This window comes from Sylvia atricapilla, chromosome 1, assembly GCF_009819655.1.
Source record: "Sylvia atricapilla isolate bSylAtr1 chromosome 1, bSylAtr1.pri, whole genome shotgun sequence".
NCBI classification, from domain to species: Eukaryota; Metazoa; Chordata; class Aves; order Passeriformes; family Sylviidae; genus Sylvia; species Sylvia atricapilla.
The window spans coordinates 29,579,407-29,598,048 of NC_089140.1; the positions used below are offsets into that span (position 1 = coordinate 29,579,407).

Genomic DNA, 18,642 nt, shown 5'->3' on the forward strand with positions numbered 1-18,642 from the left:
GGCTAGCTACAGACCAATTGAAAATCCAGTTAATCATTAATCTACCCTAATGTACACATTTTAGGTAAGAAAATAGGATGTCTAAAACAATCTGATCACAGTTGACAATGCTTTCGTTACAAAAAGCAGTCTTGCTTATCACAGTCTGTTTGGTTGAGTCTCTTTTTAGATACCACCCTTATTAAATTTGTTGACCTTTTCTGTGTGCAGGCTGAAATATTTACATGACCATATTTTGAGAAACACATGAACTGTATCAGAAATTGAGCTTTTATAAGCAATGGTGTGGCCAGCAGGACCAGGGCAGTGTACATTTCCCTGTACTCAGCACTGGTGAGACCACACCTCAAATCCTGTGTTCAGTTTTGAGGGCCTCACTACAAGAAAGACACTGAGGTGGTGGAGATTGTCCAGAGAAGGGCAAGGGAGCTGGAGAAGGTCTGAAGCACAAGCACTGTGAGGAGAGCTGAGGGAGCTGGGGATGTTCAGCCTGGAGGAAAGGGGGCTCGGGGGAGGCCTTATTGCTCTCTGTAATTCCCTGAAAGGGGGCTGTGGCCAGATGGGGGTTGGTCTCTTTTCCCATGTAACAAGTGACAGAATGAGAGGAGATGGCCTCAAGTTGTGCCAGGTGAGGTTTAGATGGATATTAGGAAAAATTTATTCACTGAAAGAGTTGTCAAACATTGTAGTAGGTTGCCTAGAAAAATGGTGGAGTCACCAGTCTTGGAGGTATTTAAGAGATCTGTAGACATGGTAGCCTAGGGCCATGGTTTAGTGGCACTTGGCACTGCTGGGTTAACAGTTGGACTCTGTGATTCTAAAGGTATTTTCCAATTTTGTGAAGTGCATGAATGACAAAAAATATAAAGCTCACGCCTCCAACCTTTAGTTGCATAACTAGTAAGGAGTTGGGCATATATTCCAGAGGCTTTCATTTCTCCTACATATGGGATGTATAATTTCTTCCTGCAGGAATAAGGCTTGCATAAATAGGGCTATGTGAAGTTAATACAAAAAACCGGTGAACCCTAAGACATTCTTGAAAAAAAGCTTACTTTGCATAACTCCTTAATGGAAGGTAGTAATTATATGAGAAAGTACAGTAAGAATTCTATGGAAAATTCAAGGCCACCATGCAGTTCTGGATACCAGTAGGATTGCATAAAAATGCAATACTCTTGCAACTCCCATATGTCAAAACTCTATTGTTAATTAAGTATGTATTAATCTTTTTAAATTGCTGGGTACTAATGGAATGCTGGAGACTGCAACTAAAAGCATAAAAAGCTGCTTTCCCTGCTAAGGTGTCTAGGGTGATAAGTTCCTGGAAAGGTGCATGGTTGATTTAAATAGTGCTGGGATCACATTCTGCATTGGTAAAAAATGTTTGCTTAATAGCAGAAAGCTCCTTTAAAAAACATCTTTAATAATCTAAATTAATGAAATATACTTGTTTTTGGAAAGGGAGTCAGTATTTCTTATGCATCAGCCTTAGCATCTCTTAAAAACAGGGTACTCTGCTTCAGGAAAATCTCTGTTATCAGTAAAGGCGTTGATTCAGTCTTCTTGAATTCCAGTATTTTAATGATCTTTTGGACAAAAATTGGCAGTGCCAGTCCTCCAAGGAGAAATTTAAAGTAAAATATTGCATATTGGAAGATGGAAAGGAAGGCTTGGCTTCAGGGTTTTGAAGAGTGGGATTTTCTGTGGAGTCTCTGCACTTCAAACCAAAAGCCACCAAAATAAATCAACATTTTGTAATTAATGCCTGAAGAGATGTGTCTTTTTTATTGATCTTGCCATTTTTTCATGCATAATGAAAAATAGAGCTCTTACTGCATTATGCAAATGTGGAGTTAGTCTAAAATAGTATTTAGATCTCGTTTTATCTAGAAGATACCTAGAAGGTAATTTCTTACTCTGTCTCCCAAATGAACCAGTAGCGTGGCTGGTTTATTGTGGATTTAGTTATGGAAATAATTAGAAGTCAAGAGTCTTCAAGTCAAAAGACTGAAGTTAGTACTGATATTTTAGCAGATGATTTGCATATGAAGTCATGTTTCTGTCATTTACAGTGGCTTAAAAAATATGCAGAATTTTGTTTTGAAATATTAACAAGAATCTTACATTTTCATCTTATATTTTACTAGGATCCTGTGTGTCTCTACTTCTCAGCATAACCACACTTGATTTTCTTCTTTTTCTGAGCCAAAATACTACCAGTTAGGTTGTATTTTATATTCTGGAAAGTGAATTGAAGCTTTCTAAACCTAATTTCCCTTCCTCCCCCATCCAGTGTGGCAATAATGTCATTTGTTCCCCACATAAGCCTTTTTACCTGTGACAGTGAGTCATATGCTTTGTGCCTTTGTACAGCAGTGCAAGCGATGATTTGTTTATTTAATTTCTTATCTCTTCCTTCTTGACCTTGAATGAACTCTGCACCTGTCCTGCTTCTGGTTTCATAAAATGTGGTCACATGATGGGAAACAACCGATCAAAACTGCAGAACGAGTGGTTCCAATAACATAATTGTTGTAGAAGCTTTGGCAAATGTTCTTCCTCTTTCTTTGACAACAGTGTGTTTTGTTGTAAACATTTATGTTAGTTGATTTGCCAAGATACTGCCTCCATTGAAGATGCCCAGCATCCTGACTGCCTCACTCCATCAGCCTACAGCTGAGAGCTTCCCCAGTGCTGCCTTACTGGGGGAAGGGTGCAGTTATTCTCCTTCTCCTCCTCTCCCTTTTATCTGTGGATAGGGTGAAAAGTAGAGAAGGAAATCTGTTGAGAAATACGAAAAGATTCAAGCTGCAATGAATTCTCCGATGCAAGCATTGCTCAACGAAGCAAGAATCACAGAATTGAGAGAAGGGTGTTTCATGCTCTCCATGTGGCAACACTAGAGAAATATCATTCTGCAAGCTGCTTATTTCCTTTTACTTTCTTTTTTGTAAAGAAAGATGGCTGTAATTGTTACACTTATAAAATTAATCTGTGTTTATCTTTAGGTCTTCAATAAACTTATCAGGAGATACAAATATCTGGAGAAAGCATTTGAAGATGAAATCAAAAAGGTAATGTTGATAGCAGTCTTTACTGGAATGCTAATATTTTTACTGTATTTCTAATATAATTATATATATACATATGTGGTGCTGTTAGATATTTTATTTATTAGCTCTACTGGAAAAGGGGTGGAATCTACAGGAGGCAGCTTTCCTCTGCAAATTCAGCTCTTTGGGAATACTGCAGGAAGCACTTATGTAGAGTATTTCTGAATTAATGGTTCCTTTGGTCACTCCGGCCAAACTCCCTTTCTTATTACAGACTTTTTTGTGCAGAGGTTTGGTACACTTTGAGATATACCTCTTAATGAGAAGTGGTATTACTGTCCTGCAAATAGAACATAACTCTGTTTTTTCCAAAAAATAAATGCAGATCTGCTGTGCAGAATGTCTCTTGATGTATGAGTATTAAACCACTCCTGCACTGTGGAATGAGTCCTAACCACAAGTTTTTTGTGTTTGAGGCCACAGATATGTGTAAGAGAAGGTGCTCATCAGTGGCACAGTGCTCAGCATTTGCCCATTAGACTCTAGTGGCTATTTGTGGATACTGTTTTGTGATACTGAATTCTCAGGAGATAGGAAAAGCCAGGGTAAAAATGTTTGAAAAGCAGTGTACAGATTGATTTTGTCTATTCTGAGTTCCTAGTAACAAATGTAAATATCTTTTTCTAACAGCCTGAATGAATAATAAACACTGTACTATCATGTAACTTAACAGGCATGCTGGTAGTGGCAAAACCTGCCCCCATGAGTAAAGTATCGTGTTTGTTAAACATAAAAATGCATTTCCATATTATTTAAACATTAGAAAGGTTGCTGTAAGGGTCAAATGAGGGCAAATTTGTAGCTTGATACCTCACCAACACTTCTTGTGCCTGAATTAATTTGGCTCTCATTTATACATTCTTGCTAATACAGGAAATTATTTTTATACTTGTGGCCAGCATGCCTATCAACTGATGCTGATTACTCAGTACATCATTCTAAAGACCTAAATTTACCTCTATCCCCACACAAATCTAATGTTCCTGCTGTTAATTACTGTAATCACTGACATGAGAAGCGCTGACTCACAGCATTCAAGTTTCAGAGAGTGCTCAGCATATTAATCAAATGCCATGTCAATTCAAGCCGCCTCTGCTCATCTCTGTAACTTGCTTGGCTTTGCATCCTCTTAGGCTTCCAAAAATTCACTTTGTGCTCTTAGTGACAAGAGGAGACTATGGCTAATACATAATAATTTAACTCTTAGTAAAGGAGCAGGTGCCTCTGACGTAAAGTTTAGGCACGTGCCAGCTTGAGAGAAAGCTGTCATTTGAGGTGCAGTGTGACTGGAGCCAAGCTACTCACTGAAAGCCGTTGGAAACATCCTAGCCGTGCCAGTGTAGGATCAGAGCAGGCTTGTTCATCTTGCAGGCTGGAAACTTTAATTTTATGTATGTGCTTTTTGGATAGTTTTCAGCGTCAGATTACATCTTGTATGACAAATCATGAGGTGAGGTTTGCACAGTGGTCCTAGGCTGTTGGGGAAATCTTTCCATCTGCCCTTCCATCACCACCCATGGTGCTGGTGTGAATCTTGGTGTGGCTCCTGGGGATGCAGTGTCTATCCTTCTCCTCAGTTAATCCAGTTTTTAGAGATTTAGAAAATAGGAAATAGAATGGTGGCTGTGAGGGTGTTTGGGCCTTGTAATGCACCTCCCATTGCCCTTAAAATCCTTGGGGACTACTTGTAGGTGCCTTTGGCTTATATTCCCCCTCCCCCTGCTTGTGTGAACCCACAAAGTGACTGTTTTCTCATTTTATGAGGCTGCAGGGTTTTTAACCACTTAATCCTTTAATCCCTGCATGCTGTAATTTGTACAGGAGTAGCTGCCCATGGAGGGCCAGAAGATAGATACATTTGTATTTCCAGAAGGTGTTTCTGCTAGACCAAAGACTGCTGCAGTTAGTTGGTTAGATAAGTAAGAGAGTGACTCATTGATTTTTGGTTGGGTGTTTTGTTGTTTGTTTTTGGTTTTTTTTGGGGGGGGGGGTTGGGGGGGTGGGGGGTGGTTTTTTGGGTTTTTTGGCGGGGGGGTTGTTTGGTGGTTTTTTGGGTCATGGTCCCAAGCAATGGAAGTGATGTTTCTGGCACTCATTAGGCAGATAGAGCACTTGGGGGAAAATTAGCTCTTCCTGTAGAAAAAGGCATGCCAAAAAAGCCAAGGCAGTACTAGCAGTTTCACACTAAAGAAGCAGATGGTGTCAGTGGGACTTTTCTTTCAAGAGAGATTATCTTAGATAGCAGTATTTGCATAAGTATTTGCTTTATGTCGTTTAGATCACAACTTTGTCATTAGGACATTATTTTCTACCTCCTTTCCGCTTTTTGTCTGCTTCTAGCTTTCAGTTGTTTTATTTCTTAACTCTCTCTCCTCAGAATTGCCAGTTACTCATTTTTCTCATGGCATAAGCAAACCATATATCTAAAGTTTTACATCTAAATTGTTTTGTGCAAGCAATTTCAACAGAAGACAAAGATGTTTAGATGCATTGCTCACTTTCTGTGTTTGGATGTAGGCAGCTTAAGTTCATATGAGCATGGCCCAATGTACTGACATAGGCCACGCTCAAATTCATAGATATTTCAAAAATTCTAGATTCCAAATATGTTTGTCTTTCTCCATGTATTTCTGTGGATGAAGAATGCAGTTGTTATCTGTCTAGTATGTTTACATGTTTAGGTAATTTTCTATATGAACTTCTTAATACCAAAAGCAGGATAAAGTACAGATAATTTTTTTTTGTCTTAACTGTGGTAAATATTACTGAGTCATGAGAGGATGTCTGAAGTGCTGGGAGATGTTGGGACATCTGCTATTTCCTGATGAAAGACTTTAAATTAAGCTAGGAATTAGGAAATGAGAGAATAACATTCTGAGATTGAATAGGGAATTAGCAGAAATGCTTTAAGTCAGCTAAGCGAAAGGCAAGACTCAGTCAGCAGATATCTGTTGCTATATTAGCTGCCTTCTCCATTGCTGACAATTCAGTGCTGTCTGCAGATGTGACAAACTATCAGCAACAGACCAGTTCAGATAATGAAGATATAAAACAATGCGACACTCCCTGTGTGGGTAGAGTTCCTAAATTTTCACCATTTAAGATTTCTGGATCACAAGAGGTTATCAGAAACACTTATTTATCTTACGTTTTCTTTTTTAATGATGCACACATTTTTAGTGTTTTTTAATGTTTGCTTGTGCACATCTTCTCTGCCCAGAAATTGTGCTTAAAAGACTTTAATGACAAAAACAATGCAGAACATCACATTAGGTCTGGTCTGGTGCTTATTAGGTATTCTGAATTTCTGCTTAAATAGTTGAGATTTCTTACAGATACCATAGCAATACAAAATTGTAAGCCAGAGCTGCCCTTTTTATGCCTGGAAGCAGTTTGTGTCTAGCAAAAGCAGTAATGTCTGTGCTTGGCTGACAGCAGGGAGGCATTAGCTTGGGGAATGTTCTGTGGGTGGTTGGGAACTATTCTGAAGTGTCTTGGACGTTTTGTGACTTCCCTACTGAGGTTTGTAATTGTGATGGTAAAAGAAGAGTGCTTAAATTAATCAGCAATAGAAATCTGAAGTAACAACTTTGAACTGAAATTTAGGTTCTCTTTTATCATTTTTAAAACGGGTTTATGAGAGGTTTTGGGGTTTCCTATCACCCAGTTTCCCCCTAAACTATATTTTTAAATTGCTGGCAAGTATAGAATAGTGTCCTTAAACAGCAGGAAAGGACTAGTCTAGATTTGAGCTGCTTTTGAAAAATACTAGTAAAACAAAAATTGGGCTAGTAGCACCAACAGTACTTTATGTAGAGAGGGATGTGTAGAAGATGAGGGTACTGTTTCATACATGCTGCAGTGGGATGCAGTTCAAGAACACCAGTAACCACATAAATTCTGAGAGCCTTGCAAGGAGCATGTTTCAGAGGAAGAGGAAGAAGATGAGGCTGCAAACTCCACAGACGTGGTTTCAGACCTTCCAAAATATTTGAACAAATACAGATTTCTCAAAATTAGAGTTGATGAATTTTTGGGTGTCCCTCTCATGGAATCTGTCTTCATCTTGGACTGCAGCTATAATTTTGGCTTTGCAGCTGGGTTCTTGCTTTCCTGGCTCAAATTTAACATGAATGGGACATAACTGTTCATTTTAACATGAATGGGTATAACTGTTCATGATCTCCACATTACTGATAAAAGGATGGAGGTTAGAGCTCAGAAGTATGTCAAAACCTAGCCTGTAATGTTAAAGTGGTCAGCGCGACCACTTTCTAATCAAAACCCTCATCTATTGTTTATATAGAAGCAAAAGAAAAAATATTTAAGTGGGGTACACAGAAATCTGATTCTGTTTCCTCTTTATTAACAGTCTCAGTACTTCCAAAAAAGAGGTCTAATTCTGATTTTTTTTCTTGTGCAGATTTTAATTTTAGTACGGTATTATTGAGAAAGAAAGCTTTAATCCACAGGCTTCCAGTAAACACTAGGATTGCACTAGGATTATATTGAAATTCTGCAAAAGTACTCTGTTTTCTATTAAATGTAGCCCTGGAGTTCCTTTCCCTACACCATTATACACACCAGTTAGTTGCTGCATTTGGGAATACAGCACACTATTTGTTTCTCATTCATATATTTAGAAATAATAACTCCATTCTTCTGCATCCCAGATTTTCATGCGTTTTGTGGTTGAGTCACAGTTTGCTGAAATAAAATTACACCTTGAGATTTGGTAGTTTCATAATTGTTCTTTTAAGCTGAAAGTGTATGTTGCAGTCTTTTGGCTGAAGCCCACTGAAAAAAATTCTGAGTGATTTGTCTGTGGCTGAGTCATTCAGTCCTGTGTAAGCTGTAATTTAAAGCTGATGTTATTATGTAAGTACTACCGTATGAATGAGGTTTTTTTCAGTTCTGTTCACTGATGCAGAGCAGAACATTCATAAAACACTGCATGAGATTTAATAACTTCATTAGGTACCTGGATTTTTAGAACATCACTGCATTCAGAAAGCTTTACAGTTGTTGATAAGCTGCTTAGATATCTCAGAGAAGATCTTTCACTGCCCATGGTAACAAACAAGAACAGAGACATGTATTATATTCTGTCCCTTTGTAGGAGTGGAATCTGGTAATTGAGAAATACCCTCAATGTGCAAAACTGGTGAGAATTTTCTATCAAAACAAACTGTTTTGCTTTGATTGCATTTGTTGCTCATTTAGAAAAGAAAAAAAGGGTGTCCTGACAGCAGAAGGTCACGACATCCTTTTGAAGGGGTGCCATTTGTTCTTCCTTATGAAGAAAAAAATGAGTACTCTTTACTGCAGAAAATTGTATTTGCAGTACTTTTTTTTCCCCATTCTTCTGAGGTAATGGTAAATTTGTAAGCTAGCATTTGATGGAATCAGCAGCTTTTTGCATTGAATGAAGCTGTCCTTTATTGTCTCATCTTTTATCCCATCACCCATATTATTACTCATTAACCACACATTAAGAAAACATTATTGTTAGCAATAATGTCATTGACAAAATCTGATTCTGCATAACTTTTTTTTTCTGATATAAAGGGAAAAGGGCATAATGTGCTTCATCAATATGCTCTCAAGTCAATAATTTTAACATGTGAAAGTAAAATTTTAAAATTTTAATTGCCTTAACAGACTTAATTGCCAGTTTTAGAATTAAAAGGTCTATATGTAGTTCAGATCTTCCAAGATGGTGAGATTTGTATTTTTTTCTCAAGATGTTTGTTTTCTCTTGTAATTAGTACTGGCAAGGTCTTAAATCAGCCTGTGTTCCTGTCTGTCCTTTGTCAACTTTATCAAGAATGTCTGAACTTGAAATATATTTCTTATTTTAGCCAGTAAAAAATCTGTTGTAGTTGTGCTATATTCCTTTCCCTAAAAGAAAACCATGAAAATTTCCCATCCTTTTATTGTTTGCATGAGCAATAGTTTTCAAAAGCTAGAAAACAAACTGCAACACTGTGTTGCTTAGCTGGAAGTCTGAAGATGTGAATAGGCAGGCTCCTGTCTGTGATCCTGTAATTTCTGTGTGTCTTAAGCCTGTGGCAAGTACTTTTACCTTTATACATATGTGTGTATATATATATATTTGTATATATATATATATATGTATGTATGTATATATATATATATATTTGGAGAAGACAAGTGTTTTATACCTGACTAAGGCCATATCCCCAGAGAATCACAGAATGATAGAATGTTTTGGGTTGGAAGGGGTCTTAAAGATCTTCTAACTCCAAACCCCCTGCCATGGGGTCTTTTACTAGACCAGGTTGCTCAGAGCTCCATCTAACCTGGCCTTGAACACTGTCAAGGGTAGGATATCCACAGCTTCTCTGGGCAACCTATCCCAAAGCCTTGCCATCCTCACAGTAAAGATTTCTTTCTAATATCTAATCTAAAGCAACTTTGTTTCAGTTTGAAGCCATTTCCCTCTTTCCTGTCAGTAGCTGCTCTTGTAAATAATCTCTCTACATCTTGTTTGTAGGCTCCCTTCAGGTACTGTCTTGTGTTCTTAGAGAAAGTGAAATTACAAAGGGTCAGTAAAATGGCACTGTCATGCTTCTAGATAGATTTTGATGTAATTGCTGTAATTTGCATTGAGGCTTCTCAAGAAGCAAGAAATAAAACTGTTAGTAATTTCTGTCTATTGTCTACCTATGTCTCAAATAAATACTCTTTTTCCTTGTCTGGCCAACAGCTCCTGTTGTTTCTTAAAGCCTTTACTGAGACGGAGCAGACAAAACTGGCAATGCTTTCTGGCATCCTGTTAGCCAATGGGACTCTTCCTGCTACAATTTTAACAAGCCTCTTCACTGACAATATAGTCAAAGAAGGTAATTTTCCATGTATTTTTTCTTCTCTTAGCTTTTCTAAAGGAGATGTATTTTATTGCAATGTATGATGCATGTTGCAATAAAATGAAAGTTGGAAACTTGTGACTGTACAACAGAAATCAGTATTTTAAAGCAGAAGCATATACGGACAGCAGTGCCTAACATACTTTGTGAAATCTTGTAAGATGCCAATCAGACAGAAAAAAAGCCACAAAACAAAAACAAACCCCAAAGGATTTATGGTTTTTTGGAAGTCATACTTGTGTGTGCAAAATTGTAGAATTAATGTATTATTGTGGTACTATAGAGGTGTGAAGTATATCTATTCCTGAGATAGATCTGCTGGCATTTCTTCAAGTGTTGCTAATGTCTTGTGAGTGAGAAGTGGGATAGTGATCCCATGCAGGCCAGTGGGATATTACAGGAGAAAAATCAATCCCTCATTTTGCCTTCATACTAGTAGTGATCAGTGACTGATAAACATTCTCATGAATTTGTGTTTATTATATGATGAGTAAACGAGTTCTTTCAGTCTTAAGGTACAATGAGTTTTTGAGATTACTTTTATAAAAGGATTTTTGTTTTATATTTATAGCTGTCTACCATGGAGTCCTGATTTTGCAACTGCTTGCTCAACACTTTCTCTGAGAGTTCTGACTACCTGGCATGATTACAAGGATGCTGGCAGTTTTAGTTTTCATGACCTTTTTTTGATTTTGTTTGAGTTATGAATTAGCTAAAATGTATTCTAATTTTCATTTAAAAAAATTATTCTAACTTCATATTCTTATTTGCAGCATGCTAACCATTACATTTGTTTTCTAAATGCTGCAGAAAGAAAAGGCACAGCTGCAGCTTTGCTCTGTCATCACTCACAGCTTTTGGAATCAAAATTAAACTAGGAAACATCTCAAACAAAAGCACTAATCCATGTTTTTAGGGTGATTGTCTGCAATGTGTTTAAATAAAATTCGTCCTAGTTATGTGAAGACAAGAGGCATTGGAAAACCCAAGTTTTTAAAAATCATAGAAACTTATATTTTAAATCAGCATTTTAAGAATACAATTCTTATTTGCATTATGAACTTATGTTTCTAGGAGCCCTAAAATTTGTCAGAGCTTATATATACTTCTAGTTCTTGGTTTGTATATACTAAAAATGCACCTGTGACAGCATTTGAGAAAAGATTGTTCAGTCAGTATCCTGGAGTAAATATTTTATGCAAGAATAATTGAAGATGCAAAGATAGTTTAAAAATGGAGGACATAGCAAGGCAAAAGAAGTAGATCATACATGAATAAACTCAAAGATTTCTTTGATTTACAAAAAAAATGCTGCAGGCGGTGAAGTTAAAATACATGAGGAAACAATTAGGTAAGCTGAGGGAGTTGTTGATCAGCATGGGACTTGTAACACTGGCTAAGAGATGGCTGAAAGTGAGATAAGAGAAGTTGGGTAGATAGGAGATGTATCAAGTTTGAGTGCAAATACCTGCTTTAATTTTAGATTACCTTATTTCAGTGTTGTCATTACTTTCACTGTTATATATAGATAGAAGACAAAATATTCTTTCATAGATTGCTGACGTACTTGTAGGAGAGACAGAGAAAGGTCTAGGTGGTGATGGAATCTTGTCAGGGTTGAGTGTATCCTTCTTGTCCACTGTGCTGGCAAAGTAGTGGAAATGCAAAAAGCAGCTAATGGGATTAGTCAAGAATATAAATGGCTAGAATTACTTTCTGCGAATAAGGGGGAAAAAGCCCAAAGCAAATAAAAAGAGAAGAGCTATTTAAAACAAAAGAATGGCAGCACATGCATAGAGTATAGGCACAGGCCAGTGATAAATTTGGGCTGTAAATGAGAAGTTTGAAATATGTGGGTAGTGAAGCCATGGAACAACCCACCTCTGTCATGGTGTAATCCCAGCCTGCAGGCAAGCCCCACACAGCCTCTGGCTCACTCCCACACCAGCAGGATGAGGAGAGAATGGGAAGAGCAAAAGCAGGAGAATTCATGGGTTGAGATAAAGACAGTTTAATGGGGAAAGCAGAAGTTGCACACACAAAGCAAAACAATGCATTAGTTCACTGCTTCCCATGGAGATGTTCTGCCACCTCCAGGAGAGCAGGGCTGCATCACACATAATGGGTACTTAGGGTGACAAAAGCTGCCGTTTAAAATATTCCCCCCTTCTTGCTTCTTCCCCTCACTTCATATACTGAGCATGATGTCATACAGTCTGGAATATCCCTGTGGTCTGTTGGAGTCACCTGGCTGTGTCTCCTCCCAACTTCCTTGCCAGAGTGGCAGTTGGACAAGGTCTCAAGGTTTCAAGCCAAGAAAAGGTCTTGGCTCTGTGTAAGCCCTGCTCAGCAATAACAAAAATGTCTGTATAATCAACCCTCTATTCAGCATAAATCCAAAATACAGCCCAATACTGCCACTGTGAAAAAAATTAACTCTACCCAGCTGAAAACAGCATACCCTCTAATACTAAGACTGGCATAAAACTTACTTTGTTTTAAGCTAAAACTACAAATTTTATCTAGGATATGTGTACTGGGACAATGCTTGGTGACAGAGAGCATTCCATTAAATTTTGGTATTGATCACATAAGAACATGGATATGCTGAAGTGTGTTTGCAGGTGGAAGTTATGCCTTAGTCACCTACTGGTTGACCAGGCTTTGTGAATCTTGATTAGTCTGCTTGCAGCACTTAAGATTGCTGCATCATGTCCAAAATGTAAAACAAGCCCAAAGAAGTATTTGCAGGCATGTCTTGGCATGGCATTGTGCATCCCTGGTTCTGTACAAGTACTTATCTAAGGATCATGTCTTATGACTGAGCTCCTGAAATAAGCTTGCCAAAACTGCCATAACAGTCAAGATGTGTAAAGACTGTCAGTGAATTTTACAGTGGTCTAGGAATAATCTCTTCTGTTCTTGTTTGGTGACGCATTTAGTGAAAGTATGCTAGAAATAAAAATAATGAATATCTATAAAGTGGCTAAGAGTGATGAAGCTCCTTCTCACCAGTAGGTTCCATGTAGTTCTAAGAGCTTCTGGACTATCTGGAGGTGAGACAGAAAACTACAGTGGCCAGCTGTAGCATGGCATTGTGCTTTTCATTATGCATTATCATCACTACCTTCAGTAGCCCTGATGTTGGTATCAGTGTAGTATGGAGAATCATAACTGACCTACAGGCGACCTTCCTCAATGATGAGCTCCGTTTCTGAGGCCTTTCAGCTTCCTTCAGCTCCCTGCACTTGCAGTGGAGAATCTGGAGCAGTTGTGGTGGTGGTGCAGCTGTAGGAAATAGAAGGTGTGAACTTAATGGTTTATTAACTCCTCTGGGAAATCCACAGCTAGTGGAGGTAGAGTTTGTTTGATTTAATACACACAATACTAAGTTGTGCCTCAAGGAAGGAGTTTTTTCACTTAAAATAGTGTTCATGCCTGGTACAACTGGCTACTAAATGGCTCCTAGAGGACATAGTACAATCAGTCACCTTGAAGGTCCAAAGTTATTTAACCCTATTCCAGAATTTGCTAAAAAATTGAAGATATGTTTTCTTAGTTCTTGTTCTTGATTATCCTTTATTGTTTTGTGCCTTTGTTTCCTATCCATTTAATGCATAATTTTTCCTTTTGCATTCACTCAGTCTGTGAATTGGGAATGTAGGGAAAATAATTGCAAAGAAAATCTTTGAGCAACTGAATGGTGATGGGCAATGCCAAATGAAAAGCTTTTCAAACAATCTAGCATAATTCAGAAGACTAATTTTGCATTAAAGAAAAAAATAGGCATTTTAGCTCTATGTGTTTGTTTCTGTTGTCATAAATGTATTTTCATTCCACAGTCTTGTAACTTTTTTGTAACCTTGAACTTCTTATCGTCAACTCTAATTTATGTTGAAAATTGCTGAAACATGTTTTGTGCTTTTCTCTAATAGGGATTGCAGCCTCTTTCGCTGTAAAGCTTTTTAAAGCATGGATGGCAGAGAAAGATGCCAATTCTGTTACCTCTGCTTTGAGAAAAGCCAACCTCGATAAGAGATTGCTAGTAAGTACAATATATTTTCAATAATCTTTATCTCTCCCAGGGAAAAAGAAGGAAATGAAATGCAGATGGTAGTTTGCTGTAAGCATGTTAACTCCCCCTCAGACTCTGTTAGCGTTTCTAAAATGTTTTGAAACACAGCAATATTGTTACGGCTGTAGCATTGATACAGGTTCAGGAATATTAAGTATCACGTTTTTACATTCTGTCTCTTTTTCCTGTAGTCAGATGCCTCCTGAGAGACTGTATAAATGAGGCTTGAGAATTAAGTAAATGGGGTTTTCTTTTCTAACTACTGCTAACAAAACATACCAGCAAATGGTTGTGAGAAGCTCTGTTTCTTTAAACACATTTTCCTTTTGTAAATGGTATATAAAGTATAAGGAATTATGATTGGAATGTAAGTTTCTGAAGCAGCAGTGTTTAATAGTATAGTAAATGAATAGTAAGGTAATTTTCTGCAGCAGTAACAATCTAGGTAGCATAAATGGTCCTGCAGTGGTTACAGCAGACCTAGTAGGTACAGTGCAGGGTGCTTTCAGCCTTAGGACTCAGAACCTGTAGTCTGGTTCCTGGTAAGGTGTTCAGAGAATATATGCATATGCAGCAATTTCATGTGCCGTTTTCTCCCAGTGTGTTTCTGAAGATCATTTGGGGCTTTTCAATCCTCAGAAAGATTGCTGCTGTGATAATGCAGTCAAATACACGTCCCGTGTAGCACTGCCTGGAGACTCAGCAGTATTTCCTGTTTCTACCTCAGTGATATATAATTAAGCAAGTATCTTTCAAAAGTAAGGAGCCTCCCATGCTCCTCCATCTCTTCAATTTGTGCTTGATTTTAAGTGTCCAAGTCATAAATAATTTGCCATTAAGCTGGGAAATGGCTAATTACACTGTTTATTGTGGGGAGAGGGCAGGGAAGAAAAGTGCATCTTATTTCTATTTCAAGCTTGACTGACTTAAACTTTCAGCTGTTTGCTCTCATTACTCTGCTCTATTAAACAACTGTAAAGTATCAGATGGTGTTGCCTAGCATAGATGCCTTTATGAAAGTTTCTTCTTAATTTCATTAGTCAGTAAGTAAATAGATGGACAGTCTCTAGCTTCTTTGTTAAAAAGAAGGGTTATTGATCCCAGGATCATAGATCATTGTTAAGACACCCAGAATGGACAGTAAGCAAATGCCATTGAATGCTTTCCAAGATGGGGCATTTGCTATAGTGATTTTTAATAATAATTTTAACTTTTCTAAGTAGCTGAACCTCCATAAAATGATGGTGCCTTATAATTAGGAATGTCTACAGGAGTTAATGTTAACAGTACATAGTGGAAATTGTGATTTTTGTTAAATGATGCGTTAGTGGTAGGCCAGCATGCCTGGGCCACTTACGTATTATTGAATGTGTTTTTCTTAAACGTGGGGATGTGCTGGGAGAGTGTGATAAATGTGCTTTGCCTATAATGGTTTTGCCATCATTCCTTTGTACTTTCCCTACAAGACTCTTGGAATCTGGAAAAAGTATGGTTCCTCTTAGGACTGTTTTGAGCGATGTGTGGCTCATGGCTACTCATAAGTACATGCACTTCATATGGAGTGAGTGTTAGATTATTTGTGTAACTGGACATAATTTTTTCCCTCCACTGCAGTGAAACACTGCAATATGAATGAAGTGTTGACTTTTCCAGTGTTTTCCAGGATACAAGCAGTGTTTTAAGTGAAGTAGCAGGTTATTCCTACTGTTCATTCTTAAAAAATGTTCTTTCCATTCTGTCAAGAGTCATAGTTGATTATTTAACCAAGAGCATTCCTGTCTTTTTAGGAACTATTTCCAGCCAACCGGCAGAATGTGGACCATTTTGCCAAGTATTTTACTGAAGCAGGTCTAAAAGAGCTCTCAGATTTCCTTAGAGTTCAGCAGTCTCTGGGGACTCGTAAAGAACTTCAAAAAGAACTACAAGAACGTCTCTCTCAGGAATGCCCAATTAAGGAGGTAAAAGTGGTTTTTTACAACTTTCTGTTTATTGAATCATAATCAAAGATTTAAATCAACATTAGGTAGAGAGGAACAGATCGCCTCTGTTTTTCTTTAAACTATTTTTATTTATCCCTCAGGTCACCATGTGCTTAAGACAAAGCAACCAAATATCCTCTGGATTTCCAAGTGTAGTTATCTGGGGGATGGGGAGGTTCTCCGTCATTTATCCTTGAAAATGTATTTTCTTTAACTGCATTAACTGTTAGGCTAGAGAAGAGGGACAAAATCTTGTTCTAATTTTATTTCTTAATACTTCTACGCCATTGTGTTGTAAATGACTGCAAGTATTTAGAAAGTCAGCATCATTTGTGGTTCACTGGAAATGTCGCTTATTTCCTTCTGCAGGTAGTACTTTATGTAAAAGAGGAAATGAAAAGAAATGAGCTGCCAGAGCCAGCAGTGATTGGTCTCCTTTGGACCTGTGTCATGAATGCTGTAGAATGGAACAAGAAAGAGGAGCTGGTTGCAGAGCAGGCCCTCAAACATCTGAAGGTACCTACATGGGTGAAGACAAGAAGAAAGCTGTCTTCAAGAATTCACTGAATGCCTTCTTTGGCTGTCAAGTTTTTACCTGTTTAAATCCAAGAGATTTAGGTTTTAGAAGGTTGATGCTGAGGATATCAAGTCTTGTGTAGTCTGACTTCAGTCAAATGGATGCAAAACTGAGTTCAGATCACTGAGTGCTCTGAGTCCCACAGTGCCAGGGTGAGCCAAGGTGGTCAGTCTGAGCACCTCTTCCTTGTGCTTTCCCAGGGTGACAGATCCCTGAGAGGCTCCTTGCACTGAGACAGGGCTACGCAACTCCTGGAGCTCAGCCTACTCAGACTTGACTAGTAAACCTGACTAGTAAGCCTGCAGGAACTGCTGTTGCAATGTCTTTGCCAGAAGCAAAGACGTTTTGGGAGCATGATAAGGCAGCACCTGTGCTGGCTGTGCAGAGGCCTGGATAGATCCAGGCAGGAATGCTGAGGCCAGAATCTGTGAATCGGTTGTTGCTGATGTTGGCTGTGGTAGCTGAACACTCAGTGACTTGTCAAGTGATAAGCCAGGAGCTGGTTTGGGGCTGTGTGTACATACAGTGTGGTTGCTCTCTGATCCAGCTACTGTCCTTGAGGATGAGGGAACTGAATGAATAGTAAGACAGGCTGCAATATTGCAGTACCACCATTGCATGTTGATACAAAAACTCTAAAGGACTTGGGATAGAAAAGAAGCACAAAACCAATGCAGAGGCATCAATCACTGCCATCATTTGTGTTCCTCGTCTAAGTCTGAAGTCACTGTGCAGTGCAAGACACTGGATCTGACAGCAAAGGCTTTTCAGCAGACTTAGTCCTTTTAAGCTGGTAATCTATGACCAGGAGAATACTCCCTCATAGCCAGGGCTTCCAAGGTTTGCCTCGGAACAGAAACAGTCTGGGTAAACATTCTTTATGGTAAAGTAGATATTTCTTCATATTGGGTGTCACTCGATACTTGGGTGTTCCCGTGTTGGTTTAGCTCCTGCTGTAGCTGTCCTTTTGTCTGAATTTAGTTTCCCAATCAGTAGTCCTAGAAATGTAGTCACTTGGGATATTGTGTAGTCTTTGGTAAGACTGACCGCCTTCAAGTTTTCTCAAGTGGCTCAAATAGCAGGAGAAGGACAGGATAGTTTCCAGAAGGAGGAGAGACATTGTTTTTCTTGTTCTTTTGATGTAAAATTTGATTATCTCTCTTTGAGTTGTAACAAAGTATCCATTGAGATTTATTGTTTAGTACTGCAGGGCAAATTAACAAACACTTTCTGGAATATTTGAACTCTGGGAAAAGAGAAACATAGCTGGTTTTGTACAAATCCTGTTTGACTGGATGTTTAGTCCTATGCATCTCACTGACCCAATCCATCTAGCTATGTATGTATCCCCAATGAATTAGGTAAGGCGTCCTGCCTATATAAGATAGGCATCTTTCTAGGTACATCCACTTTCTAAAAGTGAGAAAAACTTGTATGGGATATTTACTATTTGCACTCAGGGGGTAAGATTTTAATAGAAGCAATAAAAATAGCAGTTTAGACTTTGATACAGTTCACAGTTTGGTCTTCAAAAATGAAACAGAATTTTTCACATCCTTCCTCTTAGAACAGGTGGAGACAGATCTTGGATCCTTCTCTTAGGGCTCTCAGCTAGCTCAATGTATGAGCTAACTCTAGAAAGTGGATTAACAGTGTTAGGATGATACAAAGCTCAGTACTGTGCCCTCCTGTGTGTCAATGTCCCAGGAAACAGTCAGGGAGTTGCCTTGACCTGGTGCTGTTATTGGGATGTGTATAAATACATACTTGATGTGTGACATGTCAGATGGTGGGATTTATTCTTGTATAGCTCTAGCTGACAGGTAACTTTCACAAAGCACGTTGCCAGAGCTTTGACATCTCAATACCAGTCTCTAACTTACCAGATTGTTCCCATAAGTTGTACACAGGGCACCCCTGAAAAGTTGTGTCAGAACACAAGGTATTGACCTAGTTTACAAGTCTCAAAAATCCTTGCTGGGTGGGTAGCTACCTAATGGCAGGG

The 18,642-nt window shown here is 38.4% G+C and overlaps 1 protein-coding gene across 3 annotated transcripts in view; it reads left to right on the forward strand.

The window, feature by feature from the left end:
* Nucleotides 1-18,642, forward strand: part of BZW2 (basic leucine zipper and W2 domains 2) — a 57,285-nt gene that overhangs the window by 27,838 nt on the left and 10,805 nt on the right. For all 3 annotated transcript variants that reach the window (XM_066318274.1, XM_066318283.1, XM_066318265.1), the window contains exons 5-9: nt 3,012-3,077; nt 9,847-9,982; nt 13,942-14,051; nt 15,869-16,039; nt 16,430-16,576. In XM_066318274.1, coding sequence (XP_066174371.1) covers nt 3,012-3,077; nt 9,847-9,982; nt 13,942-14,051; nt 15,869-16,039; nt 16,430-16,576 — 630 coding nt within the window. The remainder of the gene's footprint in view (nt 1-3,011; nt 3,078-9,846; nt 9,983-13,941; nt 14,052-15,868; nt 16,040-16,429; nt 16,577-18,642) is intronic.